At 53.1% G+C, this 19,324-nt stretch overlaps 1 protein-coding gene across 2 annotated transcripts; it reads right to left on the bottom strand.

Annotated features, from left to right (window-relative positions):
* Positions 1-359: 359 nt before the first annotated feature.
* TBX3 (T-box transcription factor 3) lies at positions 360-15,033 on the bottom strand. Of its 2 annotated transcripts, XM_041729001.1 has the most exons (8): positions 13,285-15,033; positions 11,355-11,622; positions 10,289-10,348; positions 9,849-9,995; positions 7,784-7,860; positions 6,550-6,707; positions 4,266-4,939; positions 360-2,484 (listed from the first exon to the last, which is right to left on the bottom strand). In XM_041729001.1, the coding sequence occupies exons 1-8, from the start codon at positions 13,671-13,673 to the stop codon at positions 2,044-2,046; spliced, it is 2,214 nt and encodes a 737-aa protein (XP_041584935.1). In that variant the 5' UTR covers positions 13,674-15,033; the 3' UTR covers positions 360-2,043. The 2 variants fall into 2 exon arrangements, with proteins under 2 accessions (XP_041584935.1, XP_041584936.1); XM_041729002.1 differs by lacking the exon at positions 10,289-10,348 and having other exon boundaries at positions 13,285-15,026.
* Between the last annotated feature and the right edge of the window lie 4,291 nt (positions 15,034-19,324).

The following is a 19,324-nucleotide window of genomic DNA, read 5'->3' as shown; positions in this document are numbered from 1 at the left end:
TTTTTTGGTCGGACTCGTGTGGGAACCACGGACTTGGGGGAGCGGAGCATTCTTTTTCCATTAAAACTTAAGTATCTGAAATTACTATGCTACCCAATTCTAATCAGCCCTCTTCCCGTCCTCTGTTTTGCTCCCTAATTTAAAGGAAAAAGTAATTTCAGATTGAGGCGGCTCCCTTCGCCCCAGTCAGGGACTTTTGTTTTTAGCTTTGTAACTTGAGTGACAGCTCATTTGGGTTCCGTGGAGGCGGTCTTAATTACTTAAAGGCGAAGGGAAGGGGATTGAGGGGAACAGCCAGGATAGAGACTCCCCCTCGCAGGGAAGCTTTCTAAAGAAAAGCACTTAACGCCAGGCCCAAAGACATTTCAATAAAAATTTATTGAAATTTCGATGATGTTTGAAAGAGAAGGGGAAGAAATACAGAAAACCAAAGAACTCATCAACAATTAGAACACAAAATATACCTTCATGAATTTTTTGTCTTTAAACCATCTCTCAGGACCTGACTTGTGAACTGGGAATATATCTCTCTAGGCACCAATTCAAAACACCATCAATATTGAAGACAGTAGTCAATTCCACCTTCGTTTTGAAGAAATCAGACTAGCAAATACAAATACAAAAGAAAAATTAGAAAGTCAAACCACAGCCTCTGCACTCCCCGCCACCCCCACCACACCCCTCCCAAGCAATCTCAGAACCACACTTGGGGTGTTCTATTTTAGGGAATTTCAGGTGAGCTGGGAAGTGGCATCACCTCCCCAGTTTGGGGTGAAATAGGCAATGGCACTTTCCTTCCACTCTTGGACGCTAAAAAAAGGGAAAAGTTTTTTTTTTTTTTTTTTTTTTGCAGACAACTCTTGAAAGTGTGTTGGTGTTGGTGCAGAAAGTGTGTTTTCTAGTTTTAAAAGCGATCCTGTGACCTTGAAATAAAACTGACAAAAGGAAAACAAGAACACAAAACCTGACAGCTGCGATCCTATTTACATAGAGCTATGTACAACGTCAATAAATTAAAGTTTAATTTTCCGAGCATTCATATTCCACCTATTTACAGGAGTTATCAAATAATTACATAAATACTTTGTCTAATAGTCTCGCTTCTTCTTTATTATTTTTCTTAAAACCTTGTTATTGCATATACACGAAAGAGAAAGAACTGTCAAAGAAGGACATAAATCCTGCTACAGAGCTTAGATAAAATAAATTCATTTTTTTTGTGTGTTTTCCCCACCCCTTCCCTTTAAATCCTCCCCCTTGGGGTTGCCGATTGGAGGGTAGAGAATGGGTGGGGGGAGGTGTGGGGTCATGTTCTTTTCTCTCTAAAAGCAAGCATTCGAAATAAAAAAAAAAAAAACCACAAATACATTACCGTGGAACATGCAAGAAGAGACCTATAGTGGCTCTTAAAACATCACAAGAATATTAAAAAGACACAGATTTCCTTAATAGAGACCAAACAAGGATGGGAACGACTTCCCTCCCCAAACAATGCTGTTCAGTAATTTATTTAGAACTGATAGGCAAGTCACTATAAAGTTTTTAATCTTCACAAACAGAATCGTGTTAATGTATCCATTTGTCCCCAGTATATATATATATATTTTTTTAATTTTATTTTTGTTTCTACTCGACACGGTGAAGGAAAAAATATATAAATCTGCACTGGAGGAGAAGCCTTTCAACACCTCCCCCCTCCTGGTGGGCCTGGCTACCTTTTTCTTCCCACAGCTCCCAGACCAGCCTGGCTGAAGGTGCTCTGGCCTCTGGCCGTGGTGAATGTTTCCCCTCCCACCCCCAATAGCTCAATGCAACAGACATCTCTGAGCCCCAGAATCTGAGCCAGATCCCGGATACATAAACCACGCCAAGAAGACAGGGCCTGTTTCTAGCACATTCTCTAGAGGGAGTCCGGCACCCCTTTCCAGACAGGACTGCACAAAGGGCCAACCCCCACTGCACGCCCGTGGTTTATTTTATATCCAACAAAGTGCACTGCAGACTGGACTGGACTGGAATGAAGAGATTTTCCTAGGGAGGGCTCTATGGGGACCCGCTGCGGGACCTGTCGGGCTTGGCTTCCAAGCCGCTGACCAACCGCTGGATGCTCTGCAGTTCGCTGGTGGCCGCCTCTTTCTCCGGGCAGAGTTTGGGCGACAGGGACACGGAGCTGGAGGAGAGCGTGGACGAGCGGCTGTTGAGTTCCGAGCCCGAGTCCACGGCCACCGAGGCGGCCTTGCCGTCCAGGGGCCCCGCGGCCCCGGCCATGGGCGGCAGCGCGGTGCTGAGCAGGCTGCTGCTGTCCGGGAGCGGCACGGGGATGGAGTAGGGGCTGTAGCGCAGCCGCGGGCGCATGCTGTTCAGGTTGAGGAACGGGTGGCGGTGCACCGAGCTGGACGCCGCGGCCGACGACGCCGCCGCCGCCGCTGCCATGTAGGTGTAGGGGTAGGGGAACAGGCTCCCGAAGGGCGACATGGCCAGGCCCTGCGGCGGGGAGAGAAAGGCGCGCGGCGCATCAGCCGGGCGGGGGCCGCGCTGGGGAGGAGCCCGGCTCGCCCCGCGGCCTCCCCTCCCCACCCACCCCACCCACCCCTCCACCTCCACCTCCACCTCCACCTCGGGCAAGTCATTAATCTCTTGGGGAAGGGGACAGCTCAGGCTTCCTTCTCCAGGTCCACTTGACTCCCTGTGCCTCGGCTTTCTTATGGGGCGGAAAAAAAAAAAATCCGGGGAAATACTACATAGTTCCTACACTTACTGGGACTTTGGCTATTAAACGACCTAACGCCCGCGGTAGGCTACACAGGGCACCTGGCGAAGAGAACTGCTAGAAATTCTGGCCCTGGGGTCAGTCGTTGCACCTGTTAAATGGGGCTGCAGTCTAGTCCAGCCGCAAAGGTCGTTAAGTGGAAACCACCGGATGGAAATTATGGAAAATACGTTTCTTTCGTTCGTCCTCCCTGCCCCCCCCTAATCATAGTCCTCCCACTCTGATTCCAGAAGTTTCTCAAACGAAGAAAAAAAAAAAAAAGTCCAGGAGAAGATCTTTAGGCTAAAGGTAATTGGGGGTGGGGGTGGGGAGCAAAAGGCATTTGCTCTGAACAGAGACAGAAATCATCTAGCCTGATACACTGGTATTCCAGGTGGGGAAACTGAGGAAGGCCGCAGGGGTGCAGGAAGGCACTTGGCTTGCAAATGGCAGAAGCAGAATTTAAAACACAGGCACTCCAGCCTGGCCTAGTTCTCACTGTCCCCTGCGTTGGGGGTATCATTAATACTTTTGTTGGGGGGGGGGACAGCCTTCGTCCACCTACCCCCTGCTGCCCACCGAGGACGAGGTCTCCAGGAGGGGCTCTGGCACGGAGAGGAGAGCAATGGGGAAAGCCAGAAGCCTACTCAGTTTCCTCCTCCTCCCCCAACCCTGGGGGGAGGACAACCCTGCTTCTTGGCTGGGAGAAGGGAGACGAATGTGCTCAGACAAAACAAAGGCAAGGGCCTGCAGGAAACCCCACAGAACCTCTTCCCTGGGTTCAGATCAATTCCAGCGGCCTGAGACTTCTCCCCAGCTGCCCTGTACCCCGGCACAGCTGTCTGAAGCACGCAGAGGCTGCCAGGCCTGCCACAGCCGAAGCCTGCCCCAATCCTCTGACATTTCCCACCCGGGCACACTGTTAACCCTTTGGGGGACAGGGGACAAGCTTCCCACTGGGAGGAAAGGTTCAAGACCTAGCTCCCACCCAAGGAGGCGCAGCCCCAGGCCAGGGTCTCCCCCTCGGCTGATTCCTGGTGGCCGGCTGGCTAGAAGCCATTTAAGAGACATTTCCACTCCGAAGCTAAAACCAGAGACCCTAACAAGGCCCAGGAGTCAGACAATCTGGAGTAGATAGAGTCTTTGCTCCACCACTTCCCAGCTGTGTGACTCGGGGTAAGTTACTCAACATCTCTGCGCCGGGGCCACTTCATCTATAAAGTGCAAGTAACCATAGTGCTCCCGGAGTCAGGACAGACCAAGTGCGACCCAAGTGCTAGGGGTGGCTTGACTGTTGTTATCACTGCCTCCTACCTACTCTACTAGAAAGGGCCTTTAACTGAGACAAGAAAGAAATTCAAGCTTTGGGGAGGGATGTGAGCTTCTGCGGAGTCCCCGAGAAGGCTGGACCTCGCCGTTACCCTACGGCGACTTCTCTTCCTACGCAGAGCTCCCTGGAGAGGGGCGCACGGGCGAGGGTCTGCGACCCCAGGGCAGGCAGGGGGCCCCTCCTTACCTGGGAGGCCAGGACGTGCTGCTGCAGGTGGAAGGGCAGGGTGGCCGCCGACGCCCCGGACAGTCCCTGCGCCGCGGCGGCCGAGGCCATGGCGGTGGAATCCAGGCCCGAGACGCCGGTGGAGGCCCCGGACACGGTGGCCAGCAGGGGCCCCATGCCCGCTGCCATGCCCGAGAAGGCGCCCCCCATGGCGAACTGGCCGGGGTGCAGGAAGAGCGGGTGCCCGTTGAAGAACTGCTGGCCGGCCAGGCCGGGGGCGAAGCCGAGGCCGGGCAGGGGGCCCTGGCCCAGGTGGGCGGCCGCGTCCGTCTGCACCGTGAGCGGCGCGAAGGCCTCCTTGCCCGGCAGCGCGCGCGCCTCCTCCGCCTTGGACGGGGCCGCGCCCTCGCGGCCCGGGCTGCGGCGCTCGTCGGCGCCCAGGCCGCGGGTGCTGGACGAGATGGTGGCCGGGCTGTGGCGCGAGTCGGGCGACGCCTTGTCCGGCCGCCCTCCGTCGCGGGGCCTGCCGCCGGGCTCGGCCGCGAAGAGGTGCGCCTTGAGCGCGGGGCTGCCCTTGTCGCGGCTCGGCTCCTCCGACGTGGTGGTGGAGATCTTGGCCGCGTCGCAGGCCTCGGGGCCGTGCTCCTCTTTGCTGTCGGCCTCGGCGTCGCTCTCCCCCTCGCTGGGACACAGGTCTGCCGTAGGAGGGGCACAGGGGCCAGGCAAGGGCGTGAGCTCCAGTCCCGGCCAGTGGAAGGCCAGTTCCCGGTCTGAATCCCCGCTTGGCCACTTACAAGCTGGGTGGTCCCCGGCCCGCCCCTTAGCCTCTCTGGGCCTCGGTTTTCTCATCTGCAAAGTGGGTGTGAGGACACCTGGCCACTTCAGGGAGACGTTTCAATAGGCTAACAGCGCATCTAAGATATCTGGACAGAGGGCGCCTGGGTGGCTCAGTGGTTGAGCATCTGCCTTTGGCTCAGGGCCCCATCCCAGGGTCCTGGGACTGAGTCCTGCATCCGGCTCACCGCAGGGAGCCTGCTTCTCCCTCTGCCTATCTAGGCCTCTCTTTCTGGGTCTCATGAATGAATAAATAAAATCTCTAAAAAATAATAAAAATAAAATATTTGGATAGAACTGAACCCGTTCTCCTATAGCCCCCCCCCCATCCCAAATCACTAGTGGATTTTCCAATTTTTTACAACCATTCATTGAGCTCCCGCTGTGTCAGACAAAGCCTTTATTCACCTTCCTCCCCCCACCCCTCCACTGCACTGACTGTTTTTTTATTTCAAGCAAAATTAAACTTATCCTAAAACTCACTCTGGGAACACCTACTTTCCAGTGTCTTTGTTCAGTGAGTGACCAAGATGAGCACCTTCCACAAATTTGTGGATTCTTTCAGGAGGATTTGTTTGAACCCTGGCATCCGTATTGGTCCTGGCAGAAAGGAACACCTTCCCCCAACACGCACACACATGCAGACACAGTCAACGGGGGCCTTCTGTGTGCCCCTGTGCCTGCACAGGGATGGGAGCAGCGTGCTCACTGCCCAGAGACAATCACAGATTCTCTTTTGCTGTCACCACACCCTCTGTGGGTGTCCTACCAGAAAAGAAGAAAAAGGGATCCTATTTTGTTTCAAGTTTAAAGGGATTTGAAGTCATAATGGACTTTCTTTTTAATTCACTTAAAAACAGGTTTCTCCCCGTTGAGAAACAGACAGAGAGAATGTGTCTTTCCAAATAAATAGTTCTTGCTCTTTAAACACAGGAAACTAACTGGGGATTTGAACCATCTCGTCCCCTCCCACTCCCCCACCCTCTCCACTCAGAGCCCCAGTGCTCATTGTTGCTGTATGGCTGGATGTTTTCTCAGCCACCTTCTCTGTTCCAGGTGGCAGAGGATCCCTTGCCTCCCCCCACCTCCCCCTTCCAACACATTTTAATCTGGAGCTCGAAGATAGTGGAAAGTCAGCAGCTGCTTGGTTGCAGAGGGACAGGGACAGAGATGTACTCCACTGAGAAGGAACATGGAGACACCCCAACGGCAGCCAAGTCAAGGTTTGGGGGGCCGGGTCCCGAGCTCTCCTTTATACAAAGTCCAGAGAGGGACACACCTGGCCACTTGTTTTTGAACTCAGGCTCTTGCATAGGGGCTTCTAGAAGCATCTGAAGTTTTTAAAGGGTAGGTTGCCTGATGGGTGCCCCACTCCCAACTCTCCCAGCACACGCGCGTGCTGGCACACACACACACCCACCCTCATCCACATCCAGAGACTTGGGAGAGGAGCAGAGGCGACTAGGCCTACCTTTGAGGTTCGATGTCCCTACAGTGGAGACAGCTGGAGACGAGGACTGAGCAAAGCAGTTGAAGGCGGCCTGTTCGCTTGAGGACTCATCTGAGGTCCCATTCTCCTTTTTGTGTCTGTCATCGAACACCCGCATGGACTGCAGGGTGAGCTGTTTTCTGCAGCAGAAGCCCACACCCAGTGTTGCAGAACTGGGCACACAGCTCCCCTCTCTGTGTGCCTCACCCTCTCCAAAGATGGCACACTGGTGCACACACACCCCTCCCACCTCCCCCTGCCCACCGCCACCCCACCGCCACCCAAGGACAACAGGAGTTCTCTGAAACCCGCCTGCCACAAGGCAGCCTCAGAGACCCAAGCATTATTCTTGACCCTGTAACTAAGCTAAAGAGTGTGGCATGGGGGTGGGGTGTTGAAGTAAGATGGCTTAGGGATCAGGGGTTCACCAGAGAAAGGGCCTGGGCAGGCCTTGAGAAGGAGAGGGACCTCCGTGGCCCAAACTGGTGAACACAAACAGCCCACGCACTCCCAACTGGTTGCTCAGACTGGGAGAAGTGCTTATTTCATGGTGCACTTTTAATTGCTTTAGCAACCCATGAATCATAGCCGGAGTAAAAACAAAAAATCTATTAGAGGTTAGAAATTATGTTATAATGCTCACCCCCACCCCGCAAGGGGGTAGGTTAAAAATTTGGACTGATTTTCTGGATTTTAGAAATTCTTTGAAAGTCGCTGGGGGGAGGGGAGTGTTTCTTCCATATACCATCCAGCTGTCTGCTTAATGCAAAATGATACCTATAGCCATGAAGGAGGGAGCCCCAGATTTCTCAAGGGGCCTCAGTTCTGTCTGATGGTATTTGCAAGACAAGATTGCAAAAATTCCAAAGCATTTTGTGAATGAGTTTAGTCCTTTCCTGGGACCTGCCCAGGATGAACTTAAATTAATTAGGAATTAATAGGCGTCTGTCTATCATCTGTTATCCCTGACACTTTTCTTCCAGGGAAAAAATGGTGTGGCCTAGTTCATCTCCTCTAAGGTAACTCGTGGGAGGTAGAAAAGTAGTGTCCTGAAGTCTACAAGCAGGTGGCAGAGCGGCAGTACATTATTTCCACCCTCTCCCCCCATCTCCTTACTAGAAGGGCCCAGATTCCACTTCTAACAGTTGAGATCTGGGCCCTAGAAAAGTGATTCTCCAAATTATCGGAGACAATAATACTAAGTGTCTCCGCTCACCTTTTTTCTCTCCTGCCATTTCCAGTGTCCCGGAAACCTTTTGCAAAAGGGTTGTTGTCTATTTTTAGCTGAGTTATCTAGAGGAGGAGACACAAGCAAGAAAGACATATTGGTCTCAATTTATAGAATGTTTTAGGGGTGCTTCTCCCCTACCCCCAGCTCCGTCTACGAGAACTCTGACTGCCACAAGAAGTCATTTGGATACGCCAGGTTAAAGGGAAAGGGAGAGGATCTCATAGTGTCTTCAGAGGGGACAGAGAGGAAAATCAAAGAACCGTACCATGGCTTACATCTCCCATAGGAAGCCAAACCAGGGATTCCAGACTGAAATTATACTGTCTGGGAAATGCCTCATTCTGTTCTGTAGGCGGCCTTGAGAGCTTGGGTTTAGAAATGGAAAGACTGTCGAAGCTGTCAAAAGGGACAACCTGTAGATCTTAAAATTGGGCTTTCATTTTTTTTATATAGTGCAGTTAATCATAAAATATGTTATGGCATATTTCCTGCCCCCAAACACACACACACACACACACACACACACACACACACACACAGCATACACTCCAACCTTCTCTGTGAATCTAATGAAATGATTTATGAGGTTTTCGCTACCCTTGTGCCAGAGTGGGTTTGATTTTTTTTTTTGCTGGGTTTTGTTGGGAGGGGGGGCGCTAAGGAATTACAATATTGACAATTACAGATGTCAAAGAACTGAATGACCACTGGAAACATTTGTTTTCATTTATATGCTCTGCCACTGCCATTAGGCTGGAGAAGAAGGCCTGTGGCCTCTTCGTCTAATCAAAAATGCTACATACATTTTATTATTACATTAACAAGTTAGAGTCACAGGATTCTGGGTCTAGAGGGAGCATGCATTTTGCATGCTGGGGCAAAATGCCATAGTATGTAATCTTTCAAATCCCTTCCCTTTGAGGGAAAACACATTGATATATATAGAGAGAGTTCCCCAGAGGTGGGAAGGGACCCTTGGTTGGATTCTTGTCTTTTGGAATAAACTCCCATATGCAAGATTGCAGGAAAGGAGGTTCTCCAGATAAAGGAGACAGACCTGGAACACCCCCGTCAGTGAGCCAGAGGACCCACCCACAGTGACAGTGAACTCAAAATGCAAGGTGTTGTCAGGAAAACTGGACTCTCACGGAGGTAAGAAGAGCAGAGGTCCTCAGTGGCCCTCACCCCCATAACTGCCTGCTAACAGCCAAGCTGGGAACCGGTGAATCAGCAAAAGCCACTTTGTCTCTGTGCACATGCCCATGACCTTCAGGACACCATAACTTTATATACCAGGTGCTGCCTGCTGTTCCATTTGGGGGTACTCCTAATCCTGGGCCTCAGGCCCAAGGGAGGAAAAACCTTCAAATGAGGTGATGACTTTGGTCATCTCATCTCAAAAGCCTCAGACAACTCGATTAGCATGACCCTGTGATCACAGAAGGTTTTTCCAAACACACACACACACACACACACACACACACACACACCACACCATAAAAAACACAGCAGCATAAAAGGTAATAAAAACCAGACCAGCTACTCGGGATTTCTGGCTAGGGGAGAAAAGCTGCTCTCTCCAATGGGATTCTCCTCCCAGGATCCCAAATGGCTTCTGCCTTCAATTTTTAGTGGGTTCCTTTAGAACATGGAACCTGATTTTTGATCCTTCTTTCTGGAGAAGAGGTTTAGCCTCAAAACAAGCAAGAAAGAGAAAGCCTGGGAGCGGGGGAGTGGGGGAGCGGATGACAGCACAAGTTATAGGAGGCAAAGTTAGTCTGCATCTTTTCGTTCAGCGTTGGATTCCTCGCTGGTTGAGTTTTTGTTTTGCTTTGTTCTGGGTCCCCCCCCCCCCCCCCCCCGCCCCGCCTCGGTGATGTGCTAGAGCCTCTTTCCCCCAAAAGCTCCACGGAAGGTCAGATCACAGAAGAAAACTCAGACTCCCGTCCCTTAATCCTTATTGTTTTATAACTTTCTCTACCTCACCCAGAGTGGCTTAAAGGTGGGAGGGAAAAGGATCGCCATGAAAAAGCAACGCGCCTTTGGTTACCTTATCATTCTGGTATGCCGTCACTGCGATGAATTCGGTCTCCGGGAACAAGTACGTCCGAAATGTACTATAGGGAAGTTTCAAGATGTCATTGGCTCTCACAATGTGGAACCGGGGCTGGTATTTGTGCATGGAGTTCAATATAGTCTGCGGGGTGGGGGGTAGGGGGCAGGGAGGAGGGGGAGACACATAAAACAAAGATTTAGTGGGACCAGCGGGACCTCAGGACCCCTGCCAGGCTGACTTCTACCCCACCGACGGGTACCACGCTGCTTATGCCGAGCCCACCTCCTTGGGAGTCTCGGAGTACCTCTTCGGGTACACTCCGCTCCAAAGATATCATATCCTCTTCTGGAGAATCCAAATTGCTCCTCAATTTCCAAAGGGTCCCCCCCACCCTCACCACCTAAGGTCCGTGCGTACCTTGAACCCTAGCCTACCTGAGTACCAAAACTATAATTCCCCTGCCACGTTGCGTGATCACTTGGGAAGGCCAAAGTCTTAAAAGATAGAGAAAAACATGCATTTTAATTTACAAAATGATTCAGTCCTTTAAGCGCCCACTAATTGACGAGCCCAATCCACTTAAAGCCCTGAAAGGTTGAACTCTAGAGAGGAATATTTATGCCTTAATCAAATCAAGAGCTTCAAAGGCAATCCTTGCCGGCTGAAGATACTTCCGTGCCATTCACGTCTTCCTGGGCCTAATCTTTCTGCTTATTCCTCGCTTATCACTCGGCTTATTTTATTGAAATGCTGGGGAGGGGTAGGGGCAGGGGGCAAAAGGTGTTTTGCTTGACTTTTACAAGCAATTCTGGTCTCCTAAAAGTTTCTAAGGACTCTCCCACTGAATCCATATATACACTCCCAATACACACACACACACACACACACACACACACACAATTTTTATCCTGGAGAGTTCAGCCTCATTTCTAGTAAACTTGACTTTCTCCTAAGTCCGATATTCTTTCTTCACAAAAGAAAAAAAAAGAATCTTTCAAAAGACGCCTTCAGACCCTTTAACCAAACGTAGCCAAGGCTCTGAACCTCAGAACTCCCGCAAGAAAAGAATATGGCTGGTTTCAAAACAGAAGTGTGATAGCTCAGAACAAATCCCTGGCGCACACAGTAACTTTCAAATTGATTTTGTATCTTAGCGATTGGTGTTTAACTTCACTGTCAGGCATTTACCAAGACCTGGGATCGCCACAGAACGTGAGCAGTTAGTGTTCTTGCCCTCGATTTGCATTTATTTATTTTGATTATTATTCTTATTTTGCTTTTTGTTTTTCAGAACGCCAGGCCTTCCATTATCCGAAGAGAAACACCCCGGAATCCTCTCTCTGGCTCTGCTTTGGATCGAACAACTTTGCCACTACGCTTAGCAACAGAGAGCTAGGGAGAAGTCTGAGCAGAAACTTGTGATTTTTCAAGGAGAGGGGACGCACTGCCTTCGCTAGGGTGAAGAGAGAAGATTTTACTGACGGGAGCGCTGAAACTTACAAATCCGTGTTTGTCCGAAATGTTGTTGGTGAGTTTCAGTTTGTGGAAAGTGACAACTTTTGACATCCATTGTTCCCCCGTAGCAGGGCTGTCTGGGTGAATGTACATTCTCTTTGGCATTTCAGGGTCAGCCTTACCCGCCACCATCCACCGAGAATTATGAAATTTATATCGACAGTCATCAGCAGCTATAATGTCCATCAACAAAATATATTTGGCTTTTTTATCCAGCCCAGAACATCTTACTTTAAATGGAGGAAACATTCGCCTACAGTTGGGAGGGAAGAGAAAAGAAGAAAGAAAAAGAAATCACTCAGACTCCTGGGTTTGATCACCTATTTACTCCGAAATATTTAAATCAAATTTAAGACTTTGTATTGTGATTGACTGTGGAGCTTCGGTGTCAGGAGGGCCACTGAGTGCAAAATTGTATTCTTCCCCAATACAAGTGTTACATATACAGTTCCTCTATCGGGAAATGTCCCAAGGCTCAAAACAAGTGAATTGTGGCACTACATTTCTCAGCAGCGTCTAATACTTTCTCCACAATTTTTTCCTCTTGTAGGACTTCGTAGATGGCCCTCTTTACAGAGAAATTCTTGCCTCTACCCTTCCCTGTGAGTTGTCTACTTCTAAACAGCTCGGGGTAGGATTTGAGTAAAGTGGAGTCGGTCAAGGCTAGAATTTTCCACCATTCCATTGATGAGAAAAATGTTAAACTTATCAAGGAAATAAACCTCCACCCTCCCTCCGAGGGAACAGGAATCCCGCCGCTGGCGAAATGAAACCGGCCCTCAGTGAGTTCTCAAAACGAATTTTTCAGTTTGGACTGGACTCCTGGGCCTGATCACCAATCTGCCTAGCATGCTGCTAACCACATTTCTCCCATTGCTCAGGCCAATCTCAAACTGCAAGACTGTACCACCAAACTGCTTTTTTTTATTTCCCAGAAGTGTTGGCATTCTCCAGCCTTGACTTAAAAGGAAGCACTTCACCGTGAAACGGAGGAAATGTCTTCTGGGTCTGAGGGTTTTATGCCAAACTTTGGCCTCATTTAGCCAGGAGAGACACAGAAAGCTCAAGACATCAGGAGAGGGATTTTATTTTTTTTATCATTCCAATGTTATGCCTTGATAGACTTCAATGCCATAAAATAAAAATCGGTGATTTTAAGTGACAGGCAGGTTTTGGCCAGGCAAGGACCTTTTAAAAGTTATATGAAATACGCTTGATAATATTCACGCATAAAAAAGCAGCATGTGTCTCTCCGCCGGCTACTTGGAAATGCAAACATAATCTTAATCATCCAAAACTGCCTCAACTCTCCCTCCGATACAGACACGTGAAGTGGTGTGGACAAACCCAAGTGCCCTTCCGTATCTCTGTGACCCTGCCAGAGGCAAGCTCAGGCCCCCCTGCAGGACCAGAGGCTAGGCTGGAAGGCAGAAAGGGCAAGTGGAGAGCTAGTGTCAGGTCTCCCACCACCACACAAAAGAAGAGGGCGTTCAAGTTTTTCTCTCTGGAAACAAAAATGAAACAAACACCACAGCACATCAACAAAGGCGTAAGGATGAAAAGGTTTGAACAGTGAACTTCCTGCAGTGGGGTGGTTTTCTTTCTTCCTGCAGAGGTGTCTGTGCTCCCTGGAAAAATTCTATCTGGCCAGTAGGGATTCCAGGTTGCAGACCTAGGTAGGAGAAGCTAACCCCCTGCAGACGCCCAGGTAAGCTGAAATTCCCTGCCACAGGAGCAGGGCCCAGGAATGTCTGTACCCAGGTTCAGGGGAACTAAGTTTTTTTCCTAAGCCCAAATTAACTGGCAAAGCGACTGTTCTGGGAAAAGAGAGATAAAGGGAGGTGTGGGGGGGTGGTGGTGGAAAAAAAAAAATCCTCCAGTAGCTTCAAGGGAGGGGGCCCTGCTCCTCACTTACCTTCCCGACTTGGTAATGACCATCTCGGTGCCCCGCTTGTGGAACTGATCCCAAAGTTCTTTGGCCTCGAGGTGCACCTTGGGGTCATCCTCCACCTCTTCTTCGGGCTCCATGGTCTTCAGAGGCCTCAGATGCGCCTGGGGCCCCAGGGAAGAGAAAGGGATGCCGGTCTCGGCCGCCCCCACCAATTGATCCATGATCGGCTTGGCCAGGGCGCCGGGCAGCGAGAGCGCCGCCGCGCCGTTGGGAGGCAGCGTCAGCGCGGGGAAGAAGGGCGGCTGGTGACCCAGCACCGCGCTCATGGCGAAGTCCGGCGCCCGGTGAGGTAGGAACGGATGGTAGGCCATGCTTGTCCCAGGAATGACCGGATCTCTCATGGAGAGGCTCATCCACTCCAGGCGGGGCGCTGGGCTCCAGCCGGGGACAAGTCCGCAGCTGCTGTCTGGTTTTGTTTTGGGTTTTTTTTTTTAACAGCAGCACATAGTTTGAAAAAGGAAAAAAAAAAAAAGAAAAAAGAAAAAAAAGGGGGGGGGAACAAAATCACAAGTAAAGCACCCTAGGGGCAGGGGGAGTAAAGTGTCTTTTTTTGGGGGGGGGCGGGAATGCCGCTTTTAAAGAGGGCAAGGCGAGAAATCAGGAGACATAGCCGCTCGGGTGACTGTCCTTGCGCCTTGCGTGTTTTAAAAAGCCGCTCCTGGAAGTCGGTTTCACCGGCGGAGGCGAGAGGAGCGAGCAGGGTCCTCCCCCGCGCCCGGGCCCCCGCCGCTTCGCCGAAATGGACACCGCAGCCCCGGGTCCTGGGAAGAGCTCCCCAGCCCCCAGTTCTTTGTTGGAAAGGCGGACGGCTCCGCTCGGAGACTTTTTACCTTTCCTTCTCCTTCTTCTTCCCCGCCCCCCTGTCTGTCTTCCTCTCTCCCTCTTTCTCGCTGGAGGCGTCTGCAGTTGCGCTCGACCCGGCTTCCCCAGCGAGCGAGAGAAGCGGAAAAAAGTCTCTCGCCTTAAAAAAAAAAAAAAAAAAATCTCTCTGATTTAAGCCCTCTTCTAGCAGCGCTATCAAAACTTGAACTGCACACTGGCTTCCGTTCGCCCTCCTCCTCCTCCTCCTTCCTCCGCTCCGAGCCTCCGGAGGGTGTCTGGGTTGCAATCCGAGTCTTGCCCGAGCTCTCCTCCCGCGCCTGTCTTCCTTGTCCTAAAACGTGAGCGAAATCGCTTCCTAAATCTGCGTCCAGACGCGCAGGGCAGGGAGGATTTAGTGGGGAGGGAATGAAAAGGGGAGAGGTGGAGGGAGAGAGGGAGAGAGACAGAGAGGAGAGGGAGAGAGAGGAGAGAGAGAGAGGGAGAGAGAGAGAGAGACGGAGTCGGAGAGGGAGGGAGCGAGAGGAGCGAGCGAGAGCTCCGCGCCACCCTCCTCCGCCTCTAGAATTCCCCGGGCGTCTGCTCGGCGGCTCTAGAAGGTCGGGCTCTGCTGTGGGCTGCGGGGAGCCGGAGGCCTCTTGATTGGCTCTTTGACGCTTTCGGACCAATTGTGTGGCTGCATAGGCGTGGTTTTCACAGGTCGAGTGCTGGGGGATAGAGCCGAGTTATAAAAAGAAGGTGTCGGAAACTGTAACGTCGCAGCGCCGCATCAGTACTACTGCCTGTCCTGTGAATATGTCAACATGATCAGAGGGAGGGCGGGGAGCCACTGGGGAGCGCGCGCAGAGTCGCCTCTAGGTGGCTTATCGAGAGATCGCTGCAGCCCCTGAGCTCGCTCGCCTGCGCTGGCTCAGCCCACGTCTGAAATGCCTCAGTCATCCAGCCCGGGATCCTGGGAGGAGGCTGGGCCCGGGAGGAAGGGGGAGGAGGAGGAGGGAGCGAGCGAGCCAGCCGGGCCAGGAAGGCGGAGAGCGCGCCGGGCGCCGGGCAGGGGCGCTCGCCTCTCGCGCGCGCGGCTCGCCTCTCCTCCCCGGCCCGCCGCGGCCGATTCTCCTGCGGCTCAGCCTCTCGCCGCGGCCCCGGGAGAGCCGGGCGGGCGGCCGAGCCCTCCTCCGGACGCAACAAAAGGCGGCGGCGGCCGGGGAGGCAAGCGCCGGGGCTCCCGGCTTGCGCGCTCTCCAGCCCCACGTGGAGCCAAGCTCCGCCCGGCCGCCGCGAAAGGGCTCCCGAGCTCGGGTGGCTCTCGGCGCCGGGCTCCCGGCACCTGGGCTCGTGGGCTCCGCGGCACCCGCGTGCGGGGGGCTCCCTATCCGCCGGGCCCCACCCGGAACTGTGGGCGGAGACCCAAACACCCTGGCACGCGGGCGCGCGGACACGTGCCAGCGCCCTGGGACCCGGCCACCCGCGGGAAAACACGTACACGCAAACACGTACACAGCCTGCGCCGCCGGCCCCAGCTGCGCTCACCCGGGGAGGCGGACTCGGGGATTTTTTATTTTTTTTTTTTATTTTTGAAATGCATTTACCAGCCCTTTTAGGTCTCATCTTCTATCTGAATCCGGGCTCCCCGACTTCCACCTGAATGTGTGCGTGAGTGTAGAGCAGAGAATGGAGATCGGGACAGAATGAGCGCCGCGAGGGACCAGGTTCTGGGCCTGCCCCCGCCGAGCCGCTGCCCTCACCCCCCAGGCCGTGGGCGCGCTGGTAGGGGGAGGTGCGCCCTCCTGGTATCTTCTCCAGGCATCGCACTTATCTCTCCGTGCACCCGGGGACTTACCTCACCAGAAGTCCGGGGGTGAATTTGTAAAACAAACCGTGATACGCCCCCACCCCAGAGGCGAGGTGACTGGTTCCAGTACAGGTAGGGTGGGGGCCTCAGCGAGGGTGAAGGGGAGGGAGGTGTCTTACGAATCAGACATGTCGCCGAAATGATCTCTGTTACCGCAGGTCCCCGTCTGGGTCAGAGGTTTCACCAAACCCACATTTCTCGCTTCTGGGTGGAGGTTTATTTTGGGGGGGGGGCGGGGAGCTGCAGGCAGTGAGTTGGGCTGCCCCTGTTTAGATGGGGGGAAAATCTTGGGGAGAATGTTCTTTTGCCCTTCCTGGGTTGAGAGCTTCCTCGAGTGGAAAGGAAAGGAGAAAATGCTGGTTTCGGGGCCTAGGGGGTTAAGAAACCCAAGGCTTGGGATGTGTACGCGTGCGTGCGTGCGCGCCGGGGACGCCAGAACCGTCCTGAGTTTGCCCTGTGTACCTCCAAGCCCCCAGCCTCCAGCCTCCGAAGTGTGAGCAAGTGGAGGGTGAAAATGCACTTCTTTTGTGGGCCAACCGCCTCGAGATAGGGGCGGAACTTTTGAGGCGACGAGCTTTTCCAGCCTCGCATTTTTGACGCACATGGCTAAGAGCGCTTGGCGCCAGCGCTGCGAATTCCCTGAAGTCACCAGAGAGAATGGAGTGGTTCTTCGAACTCCCGTCTGGCTCGCCCTCTCGCCCCTTTCTTTCCCTTTCGGCCTTTCTCTGGCGTCCTCTCGGGGTCTCTCTGCCCCGTGGTTAGAAGAGGGGAAGAAAAGGAAGAGGCCACCGGGGCCCAGGGGGTCGGCTCACACGCCCCCTCCCGTGTCCCCAGCGGCCCGATCCCGGAGGGTGCGAGAGGCCAGGCCTTCCGCCCTCCTCCACCGAGGTCACCGCAGGGTTTCCCAAGTCTCTGGAGGCTCAAACCCACCCCCTCCCCCCCAGCGCTCGCAGCTTGAGCCCCGGGCTGCTCCGCGGCGCTCTCAGGAGCGTCCCCCCATCCCCGCGAGCTGGCTGTGCCTGCACTCGCCAGCCCATCTCGGCCCCAGCGCGCGGCAAAGGGTGGAGGGAAGGGAGTTCTGCTGCCGCTATGTGACTGATCCCCCTCCTCACTGTCTCGGTGCCCCAAGCGTCCAGATGCTCGGCAAAGAGACGTTTTCACCGAGTCCGTACGTCTTGGACGTGGGAGGGGAGCTTGCTAATTTCACTTGTAAAATACCTCGACTTGCCTTTGGCCGCCCAGCGGACCTAGCGGGATCTCTGGTCCCCACACTGGCTGCCCCCTCCCTCAAATGCCTCTTTTCGCCCCGTGGCTGCGACTTAACCCCGGGGTCAGCCCCGTTGCCACTCCAGAGCCCCACTCCCGTTCTTGCGCACAAAGGGTGGGGTGGGGGGGGATAGAGGAAAGTTTGTGGGGTTCTGATTCAGAAATGTGGACGTCTTGCTAATGGTCTGCAAACTTCCGCCAATTATGACTGACCTCCCAGATTCGGCCCCAGGAGGCTCGTATTCTGCAGGGAGGCCACGGTGACTTGGGATCAAAAGCGAGAAGGTGCGAACTCCTCTTTGTCTCTGCTGGGCCGTCGCGCCCCCCTCCTGGTGGGTGATAAACCCACTCTGGCGCCGGCCGTGCGCTGGGTGATTAATTTGCGAACAAACAAAAGCGGCCTGGTGGCCATCGCATTCGGGTGAAACGTTGGCCAGCGCGTTCTGAAGACTTGTGCCAGGCCCGGCTGCCCGGGGGGAACCGCCGAGGCCAGCGGCACCCCCCACACCCCCCAGGCCCGCGGCTTTAGGCTCCAGGCGCAGAGTCTACGCGGCTTTCTCTCTGTTTGCAGACCCCCCTCGATAGTGTCTCTTTGCCCTCCGCTGCGCTCAACAAAAGACATTCGGGGAAACACAGAATGAGCCTGCCCCTTGGCGGGGTCTGGGGAGCCCTGCTTTAAGGGCGGGAGAAGAGAGCAGTGGGAGGGGGGCAAAGTTTGGATCGCAGAGGACGCACAGAACTTCTGCCGTCCCTCAGATATTCCTGCACCTTTTTGCAAAGAGTTTTCACTTCTTTGCAGGCCTGATTTTTTTGTTGTTGTTAAATAACCCACCTCTGCGTATCTGTAATGCCTGCAGTGTTTAAGGCCAAGCCGTATGTGTGTGTCTGTGTGTGTGTGTGTGTCCCGGCAAATGGTAAACTGGGGAGGGAGCAGAGGAGCCTCAGAACAAATTTCGTACACACACACAAATGCGAAACCAAGCCACCCCGCCCAGGCCAAGGATGTAGCCGAGAAGCTAGGCTTGCCAAAGAATCCGCGGGGAAGCCTCTGCTCTATCCTGCTTCTCCCTATGTCACTGCCTGTCTCAAACTCTAAAGGGGACCAAGCGACCCTTTGGTGACCGAATGGTGTTTATCTGCAGTTTACAAAAAAGGGGGGGGGAGGGGAAAAGGATGGTGGGCAGGCGGGGTGGTTTATTTTGGCAAGTTTGCTGTAAATATTCTCTGCAGCATGTGTGAGGTCTGGCGAGGGACTATTACACGCTTATTCCCTCTTAAACTTTCACCCCCGTTTGCCGCGGAGCTTTTTCCAGTCCGAGGTGTTGCTAAATTGGAAACTCTGTTGACATAAGGACATCCGTGTTTCTCCAGGGGTCTGAGGCCTAATTAAGAAGTTTCCTACGGTGGTCGGTCCATACATAAACTTTTACTGGGGAGGAGTTCTTTGGTTGCTTGGCAGTGTAGCGATGGGTCCCATTCCTGCCCACCCCTCCCCCAACCTTTGGATCTAGGCCTTTTTTTTTTTTTTTTTTTTTTTTTTAATTGACCGGCTTTGAAACTAAGTGTCTGCCTTAGGGCTCCCATCCTCCTCAGAGACTTCATTTTCTTAACGGGGGATCCCAGGGAATCTGCTACCCACCCACCTCACCCCCGCCCCGGGGGGTGCCTGGCTTACTGTTTGTGATCCCTCCTGCAAAATACTGCTAGCACCCTCCTCCCCACGTTAGCACTCCGATGTGACCCCAAACCTCGACTCTGCTGTATGCAGCTCTGAACCCAGTGGAGGACCTCTACAGAGACCAGGGAAGCTAGATTTTCCTCTTGGAGCTTTACATGCACTGCACACCTCCCCCGGCCACCCCCCCCCCCCCCAAACTTTGTTTTAAGAGATCCGTTCCTCCCTGGCCAGGAGGCTGCAGGATCATTCAGTCTGATGGAGAATTAGCTCCCTATCTTTCCTCCCTCTGGGGGCAGATACAAGCCTCTTGGTTGGACCAGACAGATCACCTATCTTCTGTTTCTTCTCTTTTCTGTTTGTTGGTGTCCCTGTCTCTCCATGCATCTTTCAGG

Source organism: Vulpes lagopus, chromosome 14 (genome assembly GCF_018345385.1).
Source record: "Vulpes lagopus strain Blue_001 chromosome 14, ASM1834538v1, whole genome shotgun sequence".
Classification (NCBI taxonomy): Eukaryota; Metazoa; Chordata; class Mammalia; order Carnivora; family Canidae; genus Vulpes; species Vulpes lagopus.
This window is presented reverse-complemented; position numbering and strand designations above follow the sequence as displayed.